Source organism: Petromyzon marinus, chromosome 33 (genome assembly GCF_048934315.1).
Source record: "Petromyzon marinus isolate PM22_M1 ecotype Great Lakes invasive population chromosome 33, UKy_Petmar_22M1.pri1.0, whole genome shotgun sequence".
NCBI classification, from domain to species: domain Eukaryota; kingdom Metazoa; phylum Chordata; class Hyperoartia; order Petromyzontiformes; family Petromyzontidae; genus Petromyzon; species Petromyzon marinus.
In genome coordinates this window covers 6,267,181-6,287,423 of record NC_133699.1, presented here as the reverse complement: position 1 = coordinate 6,287,423, position 20,243 = coordinate 6,267,181, and the positions used below count along the sequence as shown (strand labels likewise).

The following is a 20,243-nucleotide window of genomic DNA, read 5'->3' as shown; positions in this document are numbered from 1 at the left end:
TGTGTGTGTGTAATGAAATATATATATAGTGTGTGTGTGTGTGTAATGAAATATATATAGTGTGTGTGTGTAATGAAATATATATATAGTGTGTGTGTGTAATGAAATATATATATAGTGTGTGTGTGTGTAATGAAATATATATATATATAGTGTGTGTGTGTGTAATGAAATATATATATAGTGTGTGTGTGTGTAATGAAATATATATAGTGTGTGTGTGTAATGAAATATATATATAGTGTGTGTGTGTGTGTAATGAAATATATAGTGTGTGTGTGTAATGAAATATATATATAGTGTGTGTGTAATGAAATATATATATAGTCTGTGTGTGTGTAATGAAATATATATAGTGTGTGTGTGTGTAATGAGATATATATTGTGTGTGTGTGTAATGATATATATTGTGTGTGTGTGTAATGATATATATTGTGTGTGTGTGTAATGATATATATATTGTGTGTGTGTGTAATGATATATATATTGTGTGTGTGTGTGTAATGATATATATAGTGTGTGTGTGTGTAATGATATATATATATTGTGTGTGTGTGTGTAATGATATATATTGTGTGTGTGTGTGTAATGATATATATAGTGTGTGTGTGTAATGATATATATAGTGTGTGTGTGTAATGATATATAGTGTGTGTGTGTAATGATATATATATAGTGTGTGTGTGTAATGATATATATAGTGTGTGTGTAATGATATATATAGTGTGTGTGTAATGATATATATATAGTGTGTGTGTGTGTAATGATATATATATAGTGTGTGTGTGTGTAATGATATATATATAGTGTGTGTGTGTGTAATGATATATATAGTGTGTGTGTGTAATGATATATATAGTGTGTGTGTAATGATATATATAGTGTGTGTAATGATATATATAGTGTGTGTGTAATGATAGATATATAGTGTGTGTGTAATGATAGATATATAGTGTGTGTGTGTAATGATAGATATATATAGTGTGTGTGTGTAATGATAGATATATAGTGTGTGTGTGTGTAATGATAGATATATATAGTGTGTGTGTGTGTAATGATAGATATATATAGTGTGTGTGTGTAATGATAGATATATATAGTGTGTGTGTGTGTAATGATAGATATATATTGTGTGTAATGATAGATATATATATAGTGTGTGTGTGTGTAATGATAGATATATATATATAGTGTGTGTGTGTGTGTAATGATAGATATATATAGTGTGTGTGTGTGTAATGATAGATATATATAGTGTGTGTGTGTGTGTAATGATAGATATATATAGTGTGTGTGTGTGTGTGTAATGATAGATATATATATAGTGTGTGTGTGTGTGTGTAATGATAGATATATATATAGTGTGTGTGTGTAATGATAGATATATATAGTGTGTGTGTGTGTGTAATGATAGATATATATAGTGTGTGTGTGTGTAATGATAGATATATATAGTGTGTGTGTGTAATGATAGATATATATATAGTGTGTGTGTGTGTGTAATGATAGATATATATAGTGTGTGTGTGTGTGTAATGATATATATATAGTGTGTGTGTGTGTAAAGATATATATAGTGTGTGTGTAATGATATATATATTGTGTGTGTGTAATGATATATAGTGTGTGTGTGTAATGATATATATAGTGAGTGTGTGTGTGTAATGATATATATAGTGAGTGTGTGTGTGTAATGATATATATAGTGTGTGTGTGTAATGATATATATAGTGTGTGTGTAATGATATATATAGTGTGTGTGTGTAATGATATATATTGTGTGTGTGTAATGATATATATAGTGTGTGTGTGTAATGATATATATAGTGTGTGTGTGTGTAATGATATATATAGTGTGTGTGTGTGTAATGATATATATATAGTGTGTGTGTGTAATGATATATATATAGTGTGTGTGTGTAATGATATATATATAGTGTGTGTGTGTAATGATATATATATAGTGTGTGTGTGTGTAATGATATATATATAGTGTGTGTGTAATGATATATATAGTGTGTGTGTAATGATATATATAGTGTGTGTGTAATGATATATATAGTGTGTGTGTAATGATATATATAGTGTGTGTGTAATGATATATAGTGTGTGTGTAATGATATATATATTGTGTGTGTGTGTAATGATATATATATTGTGTGTGTGTGTGTAATGATATATATATTGTGTGTGTGTGTGTAATGATATATATTGTGTGTGTGTGTGTAATGATATATATATTGTGTGTGTGTGTGTAATGATATATATATTGTGTGTGTGTGTGTAATGATATATATATTGTGTGTGTGTGTGTAATGATATATATTGTGTGTGTGTGTAATGATATATATATTGTGTGTGTGTGTAATGATATATATAGTGTGTGTGTGTGTAATGATATATATATATATAGTGTGTGTGTGTGTAATGATATATATATAGTGTGTGTGTGTGTAATGATATATATAGTGTGTGTGTGTGTGTAATGATATATATATAGTGTGTGTGTGTGTAATGATATATATATAGTGTGTGTGTGTGTAATGATATATATATAGTGTGTGTGTGTGTGTAATGATATATATAGTGTGTGTGTGTAATGATATATATATAATGTGTGTGTGTGTGTAATGATATATATATAGTGTGTGTGTGTAATGATATATATATATTGTGTGTGTGTGTAATGATATATATAGTGTGTGTGTGTGTGTGTAATGATATATATAGTGTGTGTGTGTGTAATGATATATATAGTGTGTGTGAATGATATATATAGTGTGTGTGTGTGTAATGATATATATAGTGTGTGTGTGTGTAATGATATATATATAGTGTGTGTGTGTGTGTAATGATATATATATAGTGTGTGTGTGTGTAATGATATATATAGTGTGCGTGTGTAATGATATATATAGTGTGTGTGTTGTGTGGAATGATATATATAGTGTGTGTGTGTGTGGAATGATATATATAGTGTGTGTGTGTGGAATGATATATATAGTGTGTGTGTGTGTGTGGAATGATATATATTGTGTGTGTGTGTGTGGAGGCTGGAGGCCTCCACACACACACACAGGAGGCGGGAATGACGTCAGGGCCGGTGCTGGGCTCGGGAGGCCACGATGGTGGTGTGAGGCCATGGCACTCTGTGACCCCGGCTGGACACGTGACTGGACCCCAGTGGGGGCCGGGGGCCTAGGGGGCACCTTGGAGGGCACGTGGACAGCAGGGGGGCTTCGAGAGGGTTCTCGAAGGGAGGTGTGGCCGGGGCGGGGCCCGGGCACGCCGAGGCCCAAATAAGCAGCCGCCTCACGAGGTTCGAGGCTGCCCGTATCAAGAACGAAGATGCATCGTGAAGATGCCAAGAAGAGTCAAGCATCCAGTCAGTGGACCTGGCAGTAGCCCACCTGGCTGGGTCACGCTAGAGTATTTGAGAAGTATGTGTTAGCTAGAGTAGGTCGGTGGTCACCACCTTATGTGCAGTGTTATATTACTTACCGTTCTAATAAATCAGCGTTGCCTCCCAAGGAGTCGTGTGTGCACCTAATTCGAACCCACTACAAATATATAAGGTAGTACTGTATTTAAAGTCACGTGTCAATCCACTGCTGGATGAGGGTCTCCACACTGCGGGCCGTGAGGTTATTGACCATACTTCACCACGCTAGTCAAGGTGGCGTTGCATAGATGAGTGCAAAGAAAGTACAATTGATTTTGCTGCACTGCCCTCTGCTGCCCACAACAGCAGCCTGGAAAGAGCCAACACTAACAAACATAATACTGTAAAAATATTTTAAAATCACCCCATCACAGAGATGAAAAAAAAACATGACTACATATCACTGTGACCTGTTATATTTACTGTGAATCATCAAATAATAAATTGTTTAAATCCACGCCTATACAGGCCACCATACTTCAATAGTGATTACCGTTGGTAGGGCTATTTTAATACACACAATGGACAGGAAGGACAAGATCAAAGGGCTCTCATAATCCACATGCAGAGTGTACGTTGCCTCATTAATCCCCACACCCCCACTTTGCGCAAGAGCGTAGAAGTGTGGTTACCACATCTACGCCTCTATAAGGAAACAGGTGGACTTCACAAATTTGGTTGTCGCCTGATGAAGCTGGTTGTAATTACTGGCGAAACATCGTACTCAGATTGTCAATGTTGTGGCTTCGCTCTCCATCACACCGATGTGCTGTACTAGTGACCAATTTACATGTTCTGTTTACGTGACAACCCTTACTAGTTGGCTGTGTCGGGTGGTGGCGGGTTTTAACGACACATTTATATATTTAAGCGAACTAACCCAAAATACCTCTATTATGGATGTAATTTATCTTGCATTTTAATTCCATGAGCAAAGTTGCAAATTAAGCAAATATTGTCGAGACGATCATTGGTTGAACTTTGATCAAGTGAGCTGTTCTAATTGTGCACATTTCCATCAATGTTGCTTATAATATTTGGTTATCTGTAATATTTGGTTAGAGGTTATATAAGAGATGGCCTGCCCGCATGTTTGGTGGACAATGGGTGCATGCGGAGATGGTGTGGACTTCGTCTTCATCGGTGGCAGCCCCTTGGGGTTCGAGGATGACACCCATCAGATCTTGAGGTGGCTGAGGAGTCCAATTCACGATCTGCAGATCTTTGAGCTTTGGGGTCACGTGGTCCCAGATAGAAGTGGGAGCCACAATGCTGGGTTAGCTTCCTTTTCTGTTGTTATTTGGCAGCGATTCGGCATCAAGACGTTGGGTCTCAGTGGGCCGTCGCCTGGTGGATGCAGCAGCGCCACCCAAGGTGGGCGGCAGCCTACTCCGTCGAATCTCGAAGCCTGATGTTTCTGTACTTCAGGGAGGACTTTAGGGTGTCCTTGAACTGCTTACTTTGTCCTCCCCTCGTCCGCTGCCCATTAGAGAGCTGGGAGAAAAGGATCTGGTGGGGAAGGCAGTTCTCAGGTACGCGGAAGCAGTGGCCAGTCCATCAGAGTTGTTTTTTTAGAAGTATTGCTTCAATGCTGGTGGTGTCAGCATGGAGGACACTTGCACTTGATCCCCTGGATTTGATGGAGGCAGTGCTGTTGGAAACGCTCAAGCGCAATGACATGGCACCAATACATAGACAACATACCGGCAAGACTTAAAATCCTAGCATACCATCTTTAAAACTATCACATCTACACAAACACCGAGTCTACACAACATGTAGCTTCAGATAATTTCGGTGCAACAAAAAACAGATGGTTACTCATGACAGCCACATGGTAGACTATGTTGGGACAAACAAAACCTTTCCGTTAACGCTCATCAGAATATTTATTTATACAGCAGGAATCCGATGAGCTATAAACCTCTTTTTCACAGATGTCCAGTCGGGGCAGGTGAGAATAATACAACACAACACAAAAACTTGACAGTGAAAAGTATAGCAAATATATACAAATAATACTAAACTATGTTTTATCCTACCAGGTAAAGCATACTGAGCTATGAGCCTCTCATTCAGAAGCAACCTGGCAACAAATGATAGCTTAATAAACTGGTTTATCTTATAGAAATTTATTACAGCAAAATAATCAATAATCTAAACAAATTTCGATTTAAAGCTTTCGTGACTGCAATGATTCATCTTCTTTGGTTCTTTCGGTAAAGTCACGTAGAATGAGAATAAAAGAATAAATTGATAAAATAAAATAACACAATAATATTCTCACGACGTTTCGGCCACAACACAAGCGGCCTTCATCAGGTGAAGGGAGCGAGACTGTCTGGTAGAACAGCGCTGGAGTGAGAGAGCCACGTTCAGATCACGGCTTTTAAGCTGTGTGAGAGGAACAAAGAGCCTTGACGAAGGAATTAGCATAAAATTTAGCATTGAAAAGGCTGAATGATTAGCTTGTGACTGGTCACAGAAATAGCTATGTCAAAAGTTAAAGCATACACATCCGCAGAGGCACCCATTGTTAAAAGGAATTAGCATAGAATTTAGCATTGAAATAGCTAAATTAAGGCATTCGCTTGTAACTGCTACAGAAATAGTTACGTTGAAGTCAGAGCATACACATTCACCGAGGCACTTAGTACAAATCAAAACAGGAGAATTTAGCATTGAAATAACTAGGCGAATTTAGCATTGAAATAACTGGGTGATTTGCTGGTGACTGGTCACAGAAATGACTACACATCTGAGCTATTCACAGTACTATATAGTGAACCAATAAAAATTAAAATATAAATTACCTTCATGTTATCAATAAACTCTATATTCTCCAATCAGCTAAGCTACCAACCATAAGTCGTTATATATCACAATGCTATATGGCGAAAAAATGGGTGGATTCTTACCCTCAAATTTCCGTACCACGGATAGCTACGGGCCCCGTTCAGACGGACGAGTTCGTCCATGGTCGGAACAGAGGAGGGGGAGAGAGACAGCTGCGAAGCCCTAGTATACTCCATGTTGTAAACCATACCATTAACCGTGGTGTGAGAGGTATTAAGAGGCAATGCTGGCGAAAGAGCTGCGGTCTGAAGGTCATCGTAAAATTACAATTAATTAAGAACAGAAATGATTTAACACATCTTTCCAGTGGTTACTAAGCCTGAATCCATCTTCTCGGTTGAAATTGTCTCTGTGCTTGTATATGTGAATGGCCTCATGAACGAATCTCTCATGGTAGCCAGTTGGTTTGCAAAGAACCTCCGTCTTGGAGAAGTCAATGTCATGTGAGCCCACTCATTCTACGTGACTTTACCGAAAGAACCAAAGAAAATCTAAACAAATGTTTGTGAAAGTTATCCCATCATATCAGATGTTTATTAATGTCCTTCCTTTTGAGAAACCTAGACCATTATCGCTCACTAGGTGGGTTAGGATTGAAAACTAGCTACAGGCAGTCCCCGGATTATAGGGATGAAACTACAGTAATTAAAGAAAACGGTACGGGAGGCACAACTATTTCCGGCTATGGGATTTTATCTAGATTTGGGGGAAATTGTTGAGTTTCCGACATACGGAAAATTCAGGTTGCGGATCTTCCTCGGGAACCTAATGCTTCCGTAACCCGGGGATTGCCTGTAAGGAGGGAGCATCTGATATCAGTCTAAATCTCTAAGTCTCCAATGTGTCTGCTAAGGTGCGCGTGTGTGTGTATGCAGTGTGTCTCCGGCTCGTCTTCTTTCTTCCTTGAGTGTCCTTTGTGTAGTCCGAGCACTTCGGAGCTCTCTGTGTGTTCTTGATGCCACCCAGTTTGAAGACTGAGAGTCCTCGATGTCCACTGGGATGGCATTCTACTCTGGTGACCTACACATAGCACACATCATCACCATCACAATTATTCCACTGGCCAACAGGACACCACAGAAAACTGCCTGTCATTGAAACTACCTAGAGAAATGAATTGCACCGAAAATGGCTGATAACTCACGTGGTAACCACCTTCAAAATATAATTGTGGGCCGAGTAAGAGTGCGTACAACACTGTCAGACAACACTGTTTGACTTAGGGTAAATTCTCCAGTTTGAGGTTTTATGGTTTGTGAAAATACATCATGAGTACAACTTACCGCATATAGAAGAGGATGTAGGCCTGGTCTTGAAGAACCTCTGACTTGGCGACTGGCTCCACGTCAGCATCGTCCATTCTGAACCAGCTGCCATTGCTGACCTGAAGGAAAAAATACATGTACACTTAATTACGATCATTACCCAATTGCACCTGACTCATTTAAAAGCCAGCCATAGTGACAGATCATGAAAGTGGAATATTATATGGAAGTTAACACGTGTACTCATATGCTTCGTGTGTGTGTGTGTGTATGTATTATCATAGAGGGAAACAGTAGCGTAGCGGTTAGCACATTGCACTACGAACCCGGCAACCAGAGGTCAATTCCCGCTTACGACGTAACACCAGTGACGATTATCTCAACTGGTCGTGGGCCTCGTTCCCTCGGTCCACTCAGCCTCAAATGAACACATGGTGCAATATGTAAAAATTACCACTCAGGGGACAAAGGCGGCCGGGTGTAGTGCTGGCCACCCACCCCCGCGTGTGTCATTCTGGCTTTGACAGGTGCTCATGAACAGCACTTGCCCCAACAGTCGGGTAAGGCTATATGGGGGATATTTGTTTTTTTGTTTATCATGCAGAACATCACCTTGTTGTACGAGTAGTAGTGGCCGCTATTGGTGGTGGTCCCGTGGTGCACAATCACCGAGTAGAGTGAATAAAGTTGCGACTCTTGCACAACCTGACTAGACATGAACGGCCGTATGTCGAGTTTTTCAGGGAAGAGGAACTCCTACAAGGGATGAGGGAGGAGACAGTGATGGGCCAAGCATTAAAAGAGAGGAAAATAGGGAGCTGGCTAAGCAGGGGCAGAAGAAGGGAGCAAATTAACGTATTGGCGGTACACTGGTGCACCGTATATATAAAAAACTAAAATCACATTTTTCACGATGATATATTTTCCAGCTATTCCCAACCCATTTCAGGAAATTTTGTGGGGCTGCGTCAAAATAATTTATCGTGATCTCAAAGCAGTCGGAAGATGAGTGTCGGTTCACATTTTGATGTTCTACTGTTTTATGAGGACCGGTGTGTCATGCTGCACCGGTGTACCGCCAATACGTCCAAATGACAAAAAACGTTGAATACAAAATATATCTGAATATCAGTTTGCATTCTGTGCAGGAAGTAAAATTCACCCTGTCGATTTTGTGCCCAAACTCATCGTATCGCTTAATGGTGACGATAAGCACATTGGGCACCACGTGCAGGCTCACTCGCTTTGTTGATTTCCCCACGCGTGAGCACCTGTTCGCCAGACAATAGCAACGTTAGTTTACGGACGAGGTGCGTGTTTCATCACACACTGTATAAATGGGGATATACACGAACGTTTAAAGGTGCACGATGGAAGATTGCATACTCACATTCCACATCTGTATTCTGAAAGATTCTCGGTCTTTGTGAATTCATACAAAGCCTTCACCAGATCCAGGGATTTCTGTCAAAAGCCAAGAAAGCACAATCATGGAAAATTATTACTTTGAATAGAAATTCAGAAAATAATGAGCTAAGTGGCTCTCTGCAGTCAACTGGTTGTGGTACATAAATATAATGAATGACAAAAAAATCGACATCAGGCTGCAGCCTTCCCAATTCTTACGTTGATATTAAGAGAGATGTCAAGGCAAGAGTCCAACGTGTCTGAGATGCTGAAGCACTGCGTGCACTCAACTGTGAAAACACATAATATGAAAACATACAATATTACTGCTGCACATTGCATAATCATCAAAAGTATTCACACGTTAACTGGCTAATATGAAAATGTTCAAATACCACCAACCCAGATGCGACTATAATTGTTATTTAAAAACATATTTGGTGAAAGCAGCAATGGCTACTAAATACATTTATTGTTGATACTGTGTTGGCAGTGGTGCCCTAACATAAATCACAGGTACTCAACACATTCGTCAATAGCACTGCCTTACAAGGAAAAATATGCAATTGGTGACATTTTAAGGAGTGATCTTTATTCATAGCACAGAAGCCAGAAACATAGGGTGGGCTACGAGTTGGATACTGCACTGTACACCACGTGGCCTGATGAGAAATTACATTTGGCGTACAGAAACCTTTGATAAACTCTTGCGTAATAAGCATGTGAAATCTATTTCCGTATTCGGCATCTTTTCTCACTTGTGTAGTCAATGATGATCGGGATGGTCTGCTAAAATTGTCACATGAATGATGACATAAACTAATTTGTATTCAATGTTAAAGTTTAAAATGTTGCTGGCAGATTGCATGTTGGGTAGCCTCGTCGCAGCGTGGTCAAAGAAATAAGCATTAGCACAATCCAGTTAATGATGTTCGTATATTGTATTATATTTTTATTATTTTATAGTTTCCCTTCTACGTGGTGACTTCACCGAAAGAACCAAGAATATGAATCCCTGCAGTCACGAAAGCTTTAAATCAAAAGATGTTCGTATAGTTGATGCAACCCCTTTTAACCTAGAGAACTCCACAGGAATGGGAGTAGAGTGAATGATATAACTTGTAAACAATGAAAGAGAAACGGGAAAGGGAATGCATATTTTGTGCATGTGTGCTTATGTCCTTGTGTACGTGTTTTTTTTTACATCTACAGAGAATATAAGGTTGCATGCGAGAGCTTGCATAGCCCAGTATGGATTGTGAAATTGGGTGAAATCACTACTTAAAGGGTGAATGTTTCCAGAAGGGGCACAGGTACCTACCTCTCGATTTCAGGTACCCCCTGAAGATCTGGTGGATCAATGTTGGGGTCTCCATGTCAATATTCAGCCTGGAAAAACACGCAATGAAACACACAGACAGCTACTCCAGAGGCAATGTCTTTACGAGATGAACACTCGGGAGAGTTACATGTTTTTCCCTACTAGTATTAACTCGCTGAAGTGGCAATGTCTTAACTACCTCGCCAGCTATACAGGTCATGGGTTTGATCCCAATGCTGACGCCTGTAAATTTGCAGTTTGCATTCTCTCCCTGTGGTTGCGTGTATTTTTTTTTTATACGAGCCCACCGATTTTTCCCTCCATATTTAGAAACATGCATTTAGTGTATTTGTTAAATAATAATTAAAATAAAGTGAATACAAATATGAATAATAAAATATACAATTAAAAAAACAAAAAACCCACTAATGTAGACTGGTTCTTAATCGGAGTGAGCGTACTGCCAGTCTATAATGTAGACTGTAGCCTGGTTTTTAAGCTTGGTGAGCGTATTGGCAGTCAATAATGTAGACTGTAGCCTGGTTATCCTGAGAACATATTTTTTTCTGAACAATCCAGGCATCCATGTGCTGGTATTGTGCAACTATTTATGGAGTTTGCTGGGGCATGCAGTACTTACTGGCTTTGGTTGAAGAGGCAGGATTGGTGCAGCGTATCTATCACGTAACTCAGAAAGACATGCGCATCTTCCTGCCTGCCAAAACACAGGTCCTCGCCGATGTCTGTGTGGAAATGGACAGAGGTCACAGATGATGTGGTCACACAGTTGCTGGCAAAGTATATAGCTTATGAAGTCCCTCATCAACTAAATTGGAAGATTTGTGGGTTAATCACAGAACTGGGTATGGCTGGCAGTGTTTAGAACGAGCATCAAGAGAGTAATGCAGGACCGGAAGAACATCCGATGCATTGGAGTTGTAAAATCAGTGCTGACCAAAACGAGTAATTTTCTGTTCGATATTGTATACAAAAACTGATTCAAACTGCCCTTTCAGGAGATCTTGAGATGACCGATGTTTCAACGTCAAAGACACTTGGGAATTGTGCTGGAACTTACTTTTGAAATTGAGAACTATGTCGATGGGATCGATGGCCATGCCCCGATTCATGAAGGTGTTGAAGACGTGTTTCTCCAACAGACACATCATGCAAAACTCAGTCTGTTTGCCTGTGAAGAGGGGCAGGGGTGACACACAGTGAAAATACAAACCAATCGCACAAATTGCCCAGCCGCGCACAGCCAGGTAATCTACACAACACTCGATTGTAGCTCGTCTCGAATGCAAAATATCTTGGGAGAACTCACAGGTCCATGAGTGATCGCTGTAAAGCAAAAAGTTTGCCAGCGGCGCCGTGTACGTGAGGCCCTGCAGGCTGGCATTCACGAAACACGTATTCCCGAGGTTGTTGAGCCCAGCACCCTCATGTAGATCCTCCTGCCACTTGAGAACTAAGTTGTCTGTCGCAGGTGTTGTGAATTCTAAAGATGGAATGCTGTCCTCATCTGCACACATGACATGATGGAAACACATCATTAACGTTCACAGCACTTTTATTATAACTCACAGCACTACTGAAGGGAATGGTTTACAAATTGGGTGTCTTAGCCTGTACCCGTGCTGGCATTTTTTTTGTGGTGCTGTTAGGTAGACACAATCCTCTTCACCAGCTGGCGAGATGCAAATGTATTAAATGTTTTTGAAGTGTTCAGCACTAGTAATCAGAATTGCCTGAAGAGCATCTTCAGCCTGTAAGTTTTACATCGACAGCAATGGCTAGACAACCACAGCAGCGTGACGAGATATCAAAGTGTACGTATGTGTGCACGTTGAACTTCTTTCACACCGTGCGTCGCCATCCATACTAATCGGAGGGACAGGGTCACGCCAGCAAACACTTACCTCCCGCATTAGGTTTGTGCAGCCCAGTCGTGCTGGACTCGGTCACGAAAGACACGGCGGATGGAACGGTGCTGTGTTGGATCTCCAGCCCCTTGTCATCTGCTGCTGACACCGCCGGGGGTGATGTGGATGCCTCATCCTTGACGACGATGCTGGAGATGGTGTCCGCTTCTGCCTGTTGAATACTCTTGGCCTCCTGCTACGGCAGCAGTAAAAGCAGCCTTAAGTCACAGACACGCATCGCCACTACACTGCAGCATTGCTCAAACTGCTAAGTGCGGATTCTTATTTCGAACAACATGGCAAGCCAATCTAATAATGGAGACTCTGCTTTTAGATACCAGGATCTATCTTTGTTTCCAAAGAAGTTGGACAAAAACATACTCTATGTCTAAATTCTCCTTAGTGATATTCTGAAGACGTTACGTTAAAAAGATGCATGTGATATCACTTGAGCGCAAATACAGACCCATATGGACACACATTCCCATACGGGTATACATCCCTTCATACGCCCTCCCCATTCTTGCAGTGCGTGAAATTGGAAATCATGCATATTTTAAATACTCAAATGGCTTAATGTGCTATTCATGCAACGGTTAGCAATCTGGTGTTATCGTACGGAATTTGGTGCCACAATTTCCTGGCATGTCAGTAGAAATACATCCTTCCCACCTTTATTCACCCAGCAGTATAAATAGGGACACCACAGGTAGTCGATGGACAAGCCATGTGTGTTGTGGGGTCAGGTGTGGGTGCTCCCACATTTTCCAAGATGTTTGGTGGGTGTAGAAGGTGAGTTTCCTCTCGTGCAAACCCAACCGCGAGCAATCGTATGATCAAACAATTTCAAGGCTGCACCTTTACGTGTGGACTGGTCTTCTTTGTAAGTTTTGCAACGTAAACTTTAATTTTTTACCTTAATTTTATCAATACTGATCTATACTACAGGTTTTCTTCTTGTTAGATCGTGTAAATATATAAATGTTTCGTTAAACCGGCCACAATCCGACACAGCCAATTTGTAAGGTTTACCACTTAAACAGATCGTGCCAATTCGTTACGAGTACAGCACACCGGTGTGTTGGAGAGCCAAGCCACAACATTTACAATCCGAGTACGACGTTTCGCCGGTAATCTAACCCAAAAGAAAAAAAGAAAGGACAAAACGGTATTATGGATGATTTTGGTCACGAAAGCATACGTGATAATTGAATTTTGCCTAATCACCTACTGTGATTTATCCTCCCTCTTTGCTGCTCCTACAGCCTCCCTTACCTTAGTCAGATGATCTGCATTGCTTTCATCAGATGATGTCTCCTCATCGTCCTTCCCCGCACCTCCGAGCAGCACGTTTGCCTAGGTACGGTGCGAAAGAAGTTCAACATGCATCACGACTTTAAACTGGTGTTGCAGCTTTCAAAAGACTCGAAAGGGGGCTGCCGTTTTTTTCCTCACTTTCTGACTCAAACTGTTGTTGAAGCTTTCAACAACGTGAGCCTGAAATTTTGATTTAAAGCTATCGTGACTGCAGTAACGATAAACTGCCAAATCGTTGCGCGTGGCGCCAACGGGTTTTAAATAAATAAATAAATGGATAAAATTCACCGTTTTTAAATAAATTCATGCAAACCAACACACCTGAAGACGACCGTTTGTGTTATGGTCGAAACGTCGTGATAATTTTTATTGCTTTATATATTTTATTATTTTGTTGTTTCCCTTCAACGTGACTTTACCGAAAGAACTAAGACCGTGAGCCTGCTTTATGTCGGCTTTAGCGTCATACTCTGTGGGAAGATTATCACTTGGCTCAGCGTAGTTTTTAGGTAGTTAGTACGACTTTTAAATTAATGTAGTGCTTCAGGCGTACCCTGTCCATATATATAGGTAAACCAAATGAACCTCTGAATTGATATTTTTCGTTCTCCAAATAACAAAGAAATTGTTATTGAATGTTTCTAGTTATTAGCAGACTCTGTTAGATGTACCCAGTCACCCGCTGTGATTTATCCTCCCTCTTTGTTGCTCCTACAGCCTCCCTTACCTTAGTCAGATGATCTGCATTGCTTTCATCAGATGATGATGTCTCCTCACCGTCCTTCCCCGCATCTCCGATCAGCACGTTTGCCTAGGTACGGTGCGAAAGATGTTCAACATGCATCACGACTTTAAACTGGTGTTGCAGCTTTCAAAAGACTCGAAAGAGGACTGCATCTTTTTTAATCTGATTCAACGAATCTGACTTCTGTCCATCAGATGATGATGATGTCTCCTCACTTTCAGTCTCAAACTGTTGTTGAGGCTTTCAACAACGTGAGCCTGCTTTATGTCGGCTTTAGCGTCACACTCTGTTGTAGTGCTTCAGGCGTACCCTGTCCATATATAGGTAAACCAAATGAACCTCTTAACTGCAATGTTTCGTTCTCCAAATAAAAACGAATTATTGAATGTTTCTAGTTATTAGCACAGACTGTTAGATGTGCCCAGTCACCCGCTGTGAGTCATCTCCCTCTCTGCAGCAGATCTTACTGCCCTTACCTTAGTCAGATCATTTTCCTTGTGTCCAACGATTGATGCCTCCTGACTCGTTGACGTTAAACTGGTGTTGCAGCTCTGAAAAACGCTCTCACTGGAACGGCTGCTCACCAGACTCGAAAGAGGGCTGCCCTTGCGAACCGTAGCAGGACTGCCCAGCGAGGTCCCAGCATAGGTGTCCTCATCATCAGAACTGCTTCGGCAACAGCAGCATAGCTTTTTGAAAAACTTTCTGAATAATTTCTTTACACCTTTCTTCATGGTGGCCATGCCACCAATGTGCCAGAGCACCGAAACTTTCCAAAAAATTTTATCACGAGAACGCCAGAGGGCAAGTGAAGACACCTCTGCTTCCCAAGAAATCCGAAGAGCCTGTAGGATGTGACGTCACACGCCGGACTGCAGTGACGTTACAATACGACACCTTATGAGGAGTGTCACTTGACGTCACGCGCCGGACTGCAGTGACGTTTCAATAAGACACCTTATGACAAGTGTCACATGACGTCACAGACTCCCGACTACACCGACGCCACACAACTGCATTTTTAATCTTAGTTCTTTCGGTAAAGTCACGTAGAAGGGAAACAATAAAATTCTCACGACGTTTCCACTGCAACACAAGCAATCATCATCAGGTGTGAAAACCACAACAAGAAAATTTGATGATGATTGCTTGTGTTGCAGTCGAAACGTCGTGAGAATTTTATTGTTTTATATATATTTATTATTTTATTGTTTCCCTTCTACGTGACTTTACCGAAAGAACCAAGAATATTAATCCCTGCAGCCACGAAAGCTTTAAATCAAAATTTTACTGCATTTTCTTGTTGTGCTTTTCACACCTAATGTTGATTACTTGTGTTGCAGTCGAAACGTCGTGAGAATTTTATTGCTATATATTTTTATTATTTTATTGTTTCCCTTCTACGTGACTTTACCGAAAGAACCAAGAATATGAATCCCTGCATAGTCACGAAAGCTTTCAATCAAAATTTAACTGCATTTGTTGCTCAAATAGCTTTCCTTGGTGCTAATTAACAGAGCTATTGCTTGCCTGCATTAGAAGCGTAACATCACACACAGCCCACTGTATGCGTTAGGTTTCACTTAGCATTAAACACCAGAATCCACTCTAGCAAGAATTCCATCCTGGCATGGAGGACACCTTGCGTTACATTACAGGTTTCCCAAAATTCCACTTTTATTAATTTACTCCCAATTCAAATTGTTCTGCACTTGTGACATGCTAAGCAACTAACGCTGTCTGATTGGCAACACACCTGCTCAAGCTCTGGGATAACAGGTGTGTGTTGGGCATCAGTGCTTGTCAACTTTGCTCTAATTAGTGTATTTTCTAATATTCAATAACGTATTTAATTACTCATTGAGGTTTAATGAGCTCACCTGTCTCGATTTTTGTCCAATTGTTGCAGATACGAGTCACAACACTTGATTCATGTGCAGTGATATCAATGTGAATTAAAGTGCTCTGTTACCAATAAAGTACAATTTTGACTGGAGAAGATCAATGGGTGGGGTTTGGGAATCTGAGACGGTACAATCACGAATGTTAATCAAATCTACATATATGAGGGCTTAGCCTGCTTCACGTCGGCTTCAGTCGCACAATGTAATTTTTTCAAGTATTCAGCACGGGGTTTAAATTAATGCAGCGCTTCAGGTTGACCCTGCTGAAATGTAGCTGTTGTATATGTGGGTGTGTGAAAATTGATGACAAATAATTAAAATTAAATGAAATTCGAAATTTGCATAATTAATCCAAAATTATGTTAATTCGTGTAATTATGCGTATAACTATGCTAATTAGAGAGGTGATCGTATTAATTTATACGAGTGGTTGTGTTAATGATAGCCTTCATGATAATCAGGTCCCCGCCTCGTTGACGAGGTGGGGTTATCAATCAGGATAACGCAATCAATCGTGTGCAGTTACCCTAGTGTCAATTCGGCCTCGTTGTCTAACTTCGTATTATTGATCAGCATAATACAATGATTCTCGCTTTAACACTCCCCGAGTGTTCATATTTTAGGTCCCATGTTCACATCGTTCGCTTTAGTTTAATGAGTGTGGATTGGTGTGTTTATAGTTTAGGTTCCCGAGTTCATATCTCGTCGCAGGATACAGATCTTATGCAAAAACTTCAGGAAAGAATCACACGACCACTTCTGTATTAATCAATTTATTTTCTAATTAAACCTTAACTATAATATGTATGTGACTCTCAATCTCGGAACTTCAACACGGTATCCACACGGTATCAAGACAGTATCATCAACGACTGTACGATTTCACTTTGATAACACATGGACCCCGCATAAAGCGATTGCTGTTAGTGAGAGAGAGAGAGTCAGAACATGCAAATGCTATGCTACACAAAAGCTTATACATTATAATATGAACGATCATTATGCTTGAAATGGTCAGCACATTATCACAGGCGATTGATTAACATGCAACGGTATTCATATAAAAAGACAATCAAACAGTTATTATTTCCAAAGGCATAAATGTAACAACAGATCCACCGGACAGAATATAAGATTACCGAAATGGCTTAGTGTGAGGGTATGCGGCGGAACGTGTTATCTCACGGGAGATTAATTAATTAATTCGTGAATAAGATTGTATGATCAAAAAATCGGTTTAGCACGATTCCTCCCCGGGAGCGTAGCTCCGTGGCGAAGGTGCCAAGGCTAATTCGTATTGATGGATCGGTTGGTAACTTATGCGATTAGAAGTACAGTCCAAAACAAAATATTGAAGAGGGAAATTATGAATATACTTATAAATGACGGACTGTTATCACACGAACGATGCTTCCACAGCCAGATGGTTCACGGACTTGAGTGTTCGCTTCTGGTTAAGGACCTGTGTATGTTTGAGTGATATGAATTGTTTTGAATAGTCAGTGTTTGGAATTAATTATTTGCGTTGCCATACGCTGAAGTTGGCATCGCTTGTAGGAGAAGTAGCCTCGCTCCCTTTAGAGCGGTGAGGTGTGTAGGAGTGCATCATACGAATCGCGCCCTCCTCCACACAGCAGCCAGCCTCTGTCCACGGGGGAGAGTTGCTTGATCGCTCTCAGTTCCGCTCAGTGGACACCTCTGTCCACTGCTGGATGAGCTGCGCGATCACGCTCGTGCTGGTTCGCTGAAGCAGTTTCTCTCCGCTGTTGGATGAGCTGCATCGGCACGCTCCCTCTCTCTGGGTGGAGAACTCGAACCTGCTCGTTGCTGGTTTGCTGAAAACAGGTTTTTCTCCACTGCTGGATGACTCAAGTCGCACGTGCTCTTGCTCTGGTTTGCAGAAGCTCTTGCTTGGTGCGTCGGTCGCTTTGCAGCTGGACTCAATGTAGAATCAGCAATACTCTGTCTTTCAGCTCTTGGAAATCACACTAGGTGACGCCTCACTACCCTGCGAGTCTTGCCAACGTCAGTGGGTAGCGACGGGGCCACTTTGGCTTCTGCTCGCCGCCCCCTGCTCTGCAGCTCGCCGGCTGGCGACCTGTTGCTCTCGTTCCCGATTGGAACTGCTCCTGAGCCGACCCACTGGTCGAACTCCCCGCGTTCCGACCTCCTCCGAGTCGAACTTCCCGAGTTCCGACCCCCCTGGTCGAACTCTTCCGAGTTGCTCCTCCGAGTCGAACTGTCTCCCGAGAGTCGACCCCCCCCCCCCCCCCCCCGGTCGAACTCTGGTGAGTTGCTCCTCCGAGTCGAACTGTCTCCCGTGAGTCGACCCACTGGTCGAACTCTGGTGAGCCGACCCCCCCCCCCCGGGTCGAACTGAGGTTTCAATGCTCAGGATTCTCTTTTTATGCCCAAAAATCCCTTCACTCGGATCCTGCCCACAAGGCGGGGTTTCTTTCGATTTTTGCTGTGTCAGGATTTGTCCGTATGTATCTGTGTCCGTGTGTGTGTCTGTACGTGTGTCAGTGTGTGTCCTTGTGCATCACCCACGGTATATTCCGTTGTCATACTCCTACCATAAAACCCACAAGTAAAACAATCAAATGTTATAAATTGTCTCGAAGGCACCTCTCTGTCTGGGTGCACAACCTGGAGGGAGGGGCGATATTCCCTCCGACTTTCACCGACGCACAAAGAAATGGTTAAAAAGTTTTAAGTTAACATTTCATTTCATCTGAGTTCCATAGTTATGATTCTGTATTAATCCAAGGTCTGAGTCAGCTTCTCGTTGCGGTGTTTGACTCGTGTTTCCCCAAGCGTATACACACTCCTACCCCGCGCTGCAGGGATACAAAGACGGCCGGGATTTCCCTTTCTCTCCGACCCTGGGTTTAACATCGCCCTTTGCTTATGTTGCAGTTTTGCTGTGCGCTTGCATTTCTTTTCCTCTCTACTCTTACTTTAACCCTGCTTATTATTTGCGTATGGGTGGAGGCTAGATCATTTATGTTGACTTAGGAAAACCTGATTGTTATAGGCTTCGGGTCAAGTCGTATAGAAATTATTAAAATATGTGAATACATTTCATATTAAATTAATAGACGGGTGATGGTTACATTGACGTAGCTTGTGGCAGGGTTCAATTGAAGTGGGTGTGAAGATCAATAACTTTAGCCTACCCTGTCGTTAAATTCCGACTTTAAGTTACTTTAATAGTAATGCAGAACCAATTAGCTTTGTTGACTTAACTAGATCTAGGCTAACGCAACCTCCCAGTGACCCTGGCTTTGTGTTTACGTCAGCCCCATTGCAATCCGCTGCGCTCTGCTCTCTATCTGCTCCCTCTGACCCTGGGAGGGCTCTGAACGTCAAAATCGTGTTAGTGGGTCAAGGTAAATATGACCTCCACATGCCATGCTGAGGCCTGGTTTGGTGTTTTTATTCATTATTAAAATTAAAAGAAACAATAGAAATATGTATCTATATGTATTGAAAAATTACGTGTTAATATTAAGATGGAAAGGGGGGCATATACAACATAGCTAACCCAATTCAATCTCCGATCAAAAATGTTTCGGGATTCAAAAACAAGATAAAAAACAAAACTTGTTATTAGCACAGACTATTATATGCCCCATACTTCAGGAGTATAGCTTAATCACGACCGTTCATGCGTATTACATTTTGGATTCACAAGCATTGACTTAAGTCCGTGCGAAAGAGGCCTGTCTTTTTTGTGATTTAATTCACGAACTTTTAAATTACTTTCCGCGAGCAACAACAACAACAACGCCATGGCCCGGTGTTTGTAGAACTCTCGCTACGGCGCGTTTCCCAGGGCGGTTCGATTCTGGGTGGACTCTCCAAAGCCTCTGTCGCCCGTGGTTGAGAGCCTGGAGCAAGGGGATTTGACGGCGGACCACAGCTTTGCGACTAGAGTGCACGGGCACGCAACAGAGTGGGGCACCTTGAAAGGGGCTCCCGTGGTGGAGGGAGGTGTCAGTTTGGCTCTTGGCGGCTCGCTGCAGTCTCCTCCGCCGGGGGGAACGAGCCAAGGGGGC

At 41.4% G+C, this 20,243-nt stretch overlaps 1 protein-coding gene and 1 long non-coding RNA gene across 2 annotated transcripts; both read right to left on the bottom strand.

Annotated features, from left to right (window-relative positions):
- Positions 1 to 7,305: 7,305 nt before the first annotated feature.
- On the bottom strand, positions 7,306 to 12,765 carry LOC142929664 (ubiquitin carboxyl-terminal hydrolase 36-like). The gene is made up of 12 exons (XM_076071369.1): positions 12,727 to 12,765; positions 12,214 to 12,412; positions 11,619 to 11,816; positions 11,370 to 11,480; positions 10,932 to 11,034; positions 10,292 to 10,359; positions 9,190 to 9,260; positions 8,954 to 9,027; positions 8,726 to 8,834; positions 8,176 to 8,319; positions 7,582 to 7,682; positions 7,306 to 7,318 (listed from the first exon to the last, which is right to left on the bottom strand). Exons 1-12 carry the CDS (start codon positions 12,763 to 12,765, stop codon positions 7,306 to 7,308), a joined length of 1,230 nt encoding a protein of 409 aa, XP_075927484.1.
- Positions 12,766 to 13,463: 698 nt separating this feature from the next.
- Positions 13,464 to 15,092, bottom strand: LOC142929725 (uncharacterized). Its single transcript, XR_012945880.1, has 3 exons — positions 14,755 to 15,092; positions 14,261 to 14,344; positions 13,464 to 13,572 (listed from the first exon to the last, which is right to left on the bottom strand). It is a non-coding gene; the product is annotated as an uncharacterized LOC142929725 (long non-coding RNA).
- Positions 15,093 to 20,243: the final 5,151 nt, after the last annotated feature.

Bases quoted from the DNA above. Each gene is read 5' to 3' on its own strand.
- LOC142929664 (XM_076071369.1), bottom strand. From the start codon at position 12,765: ATGATTTCCAATTTCACGCACTGCAAGAATGGGGAGGGC. The intron at 10,360-10,931 runs GTAAGTACTGCA...GTGTTTTTCCAG, and splicing joins TGCCTCTTCAACCAAAGCCA to GCTGAATATTGACATGGAGA. The intron at 9,028-9,189 runs GTAAGAATTGGG...GGCTTTTGACAG, and splicing joins ACATCTCTCTTAATATCAAC to AAATCCCTGGATCTGGTGAA.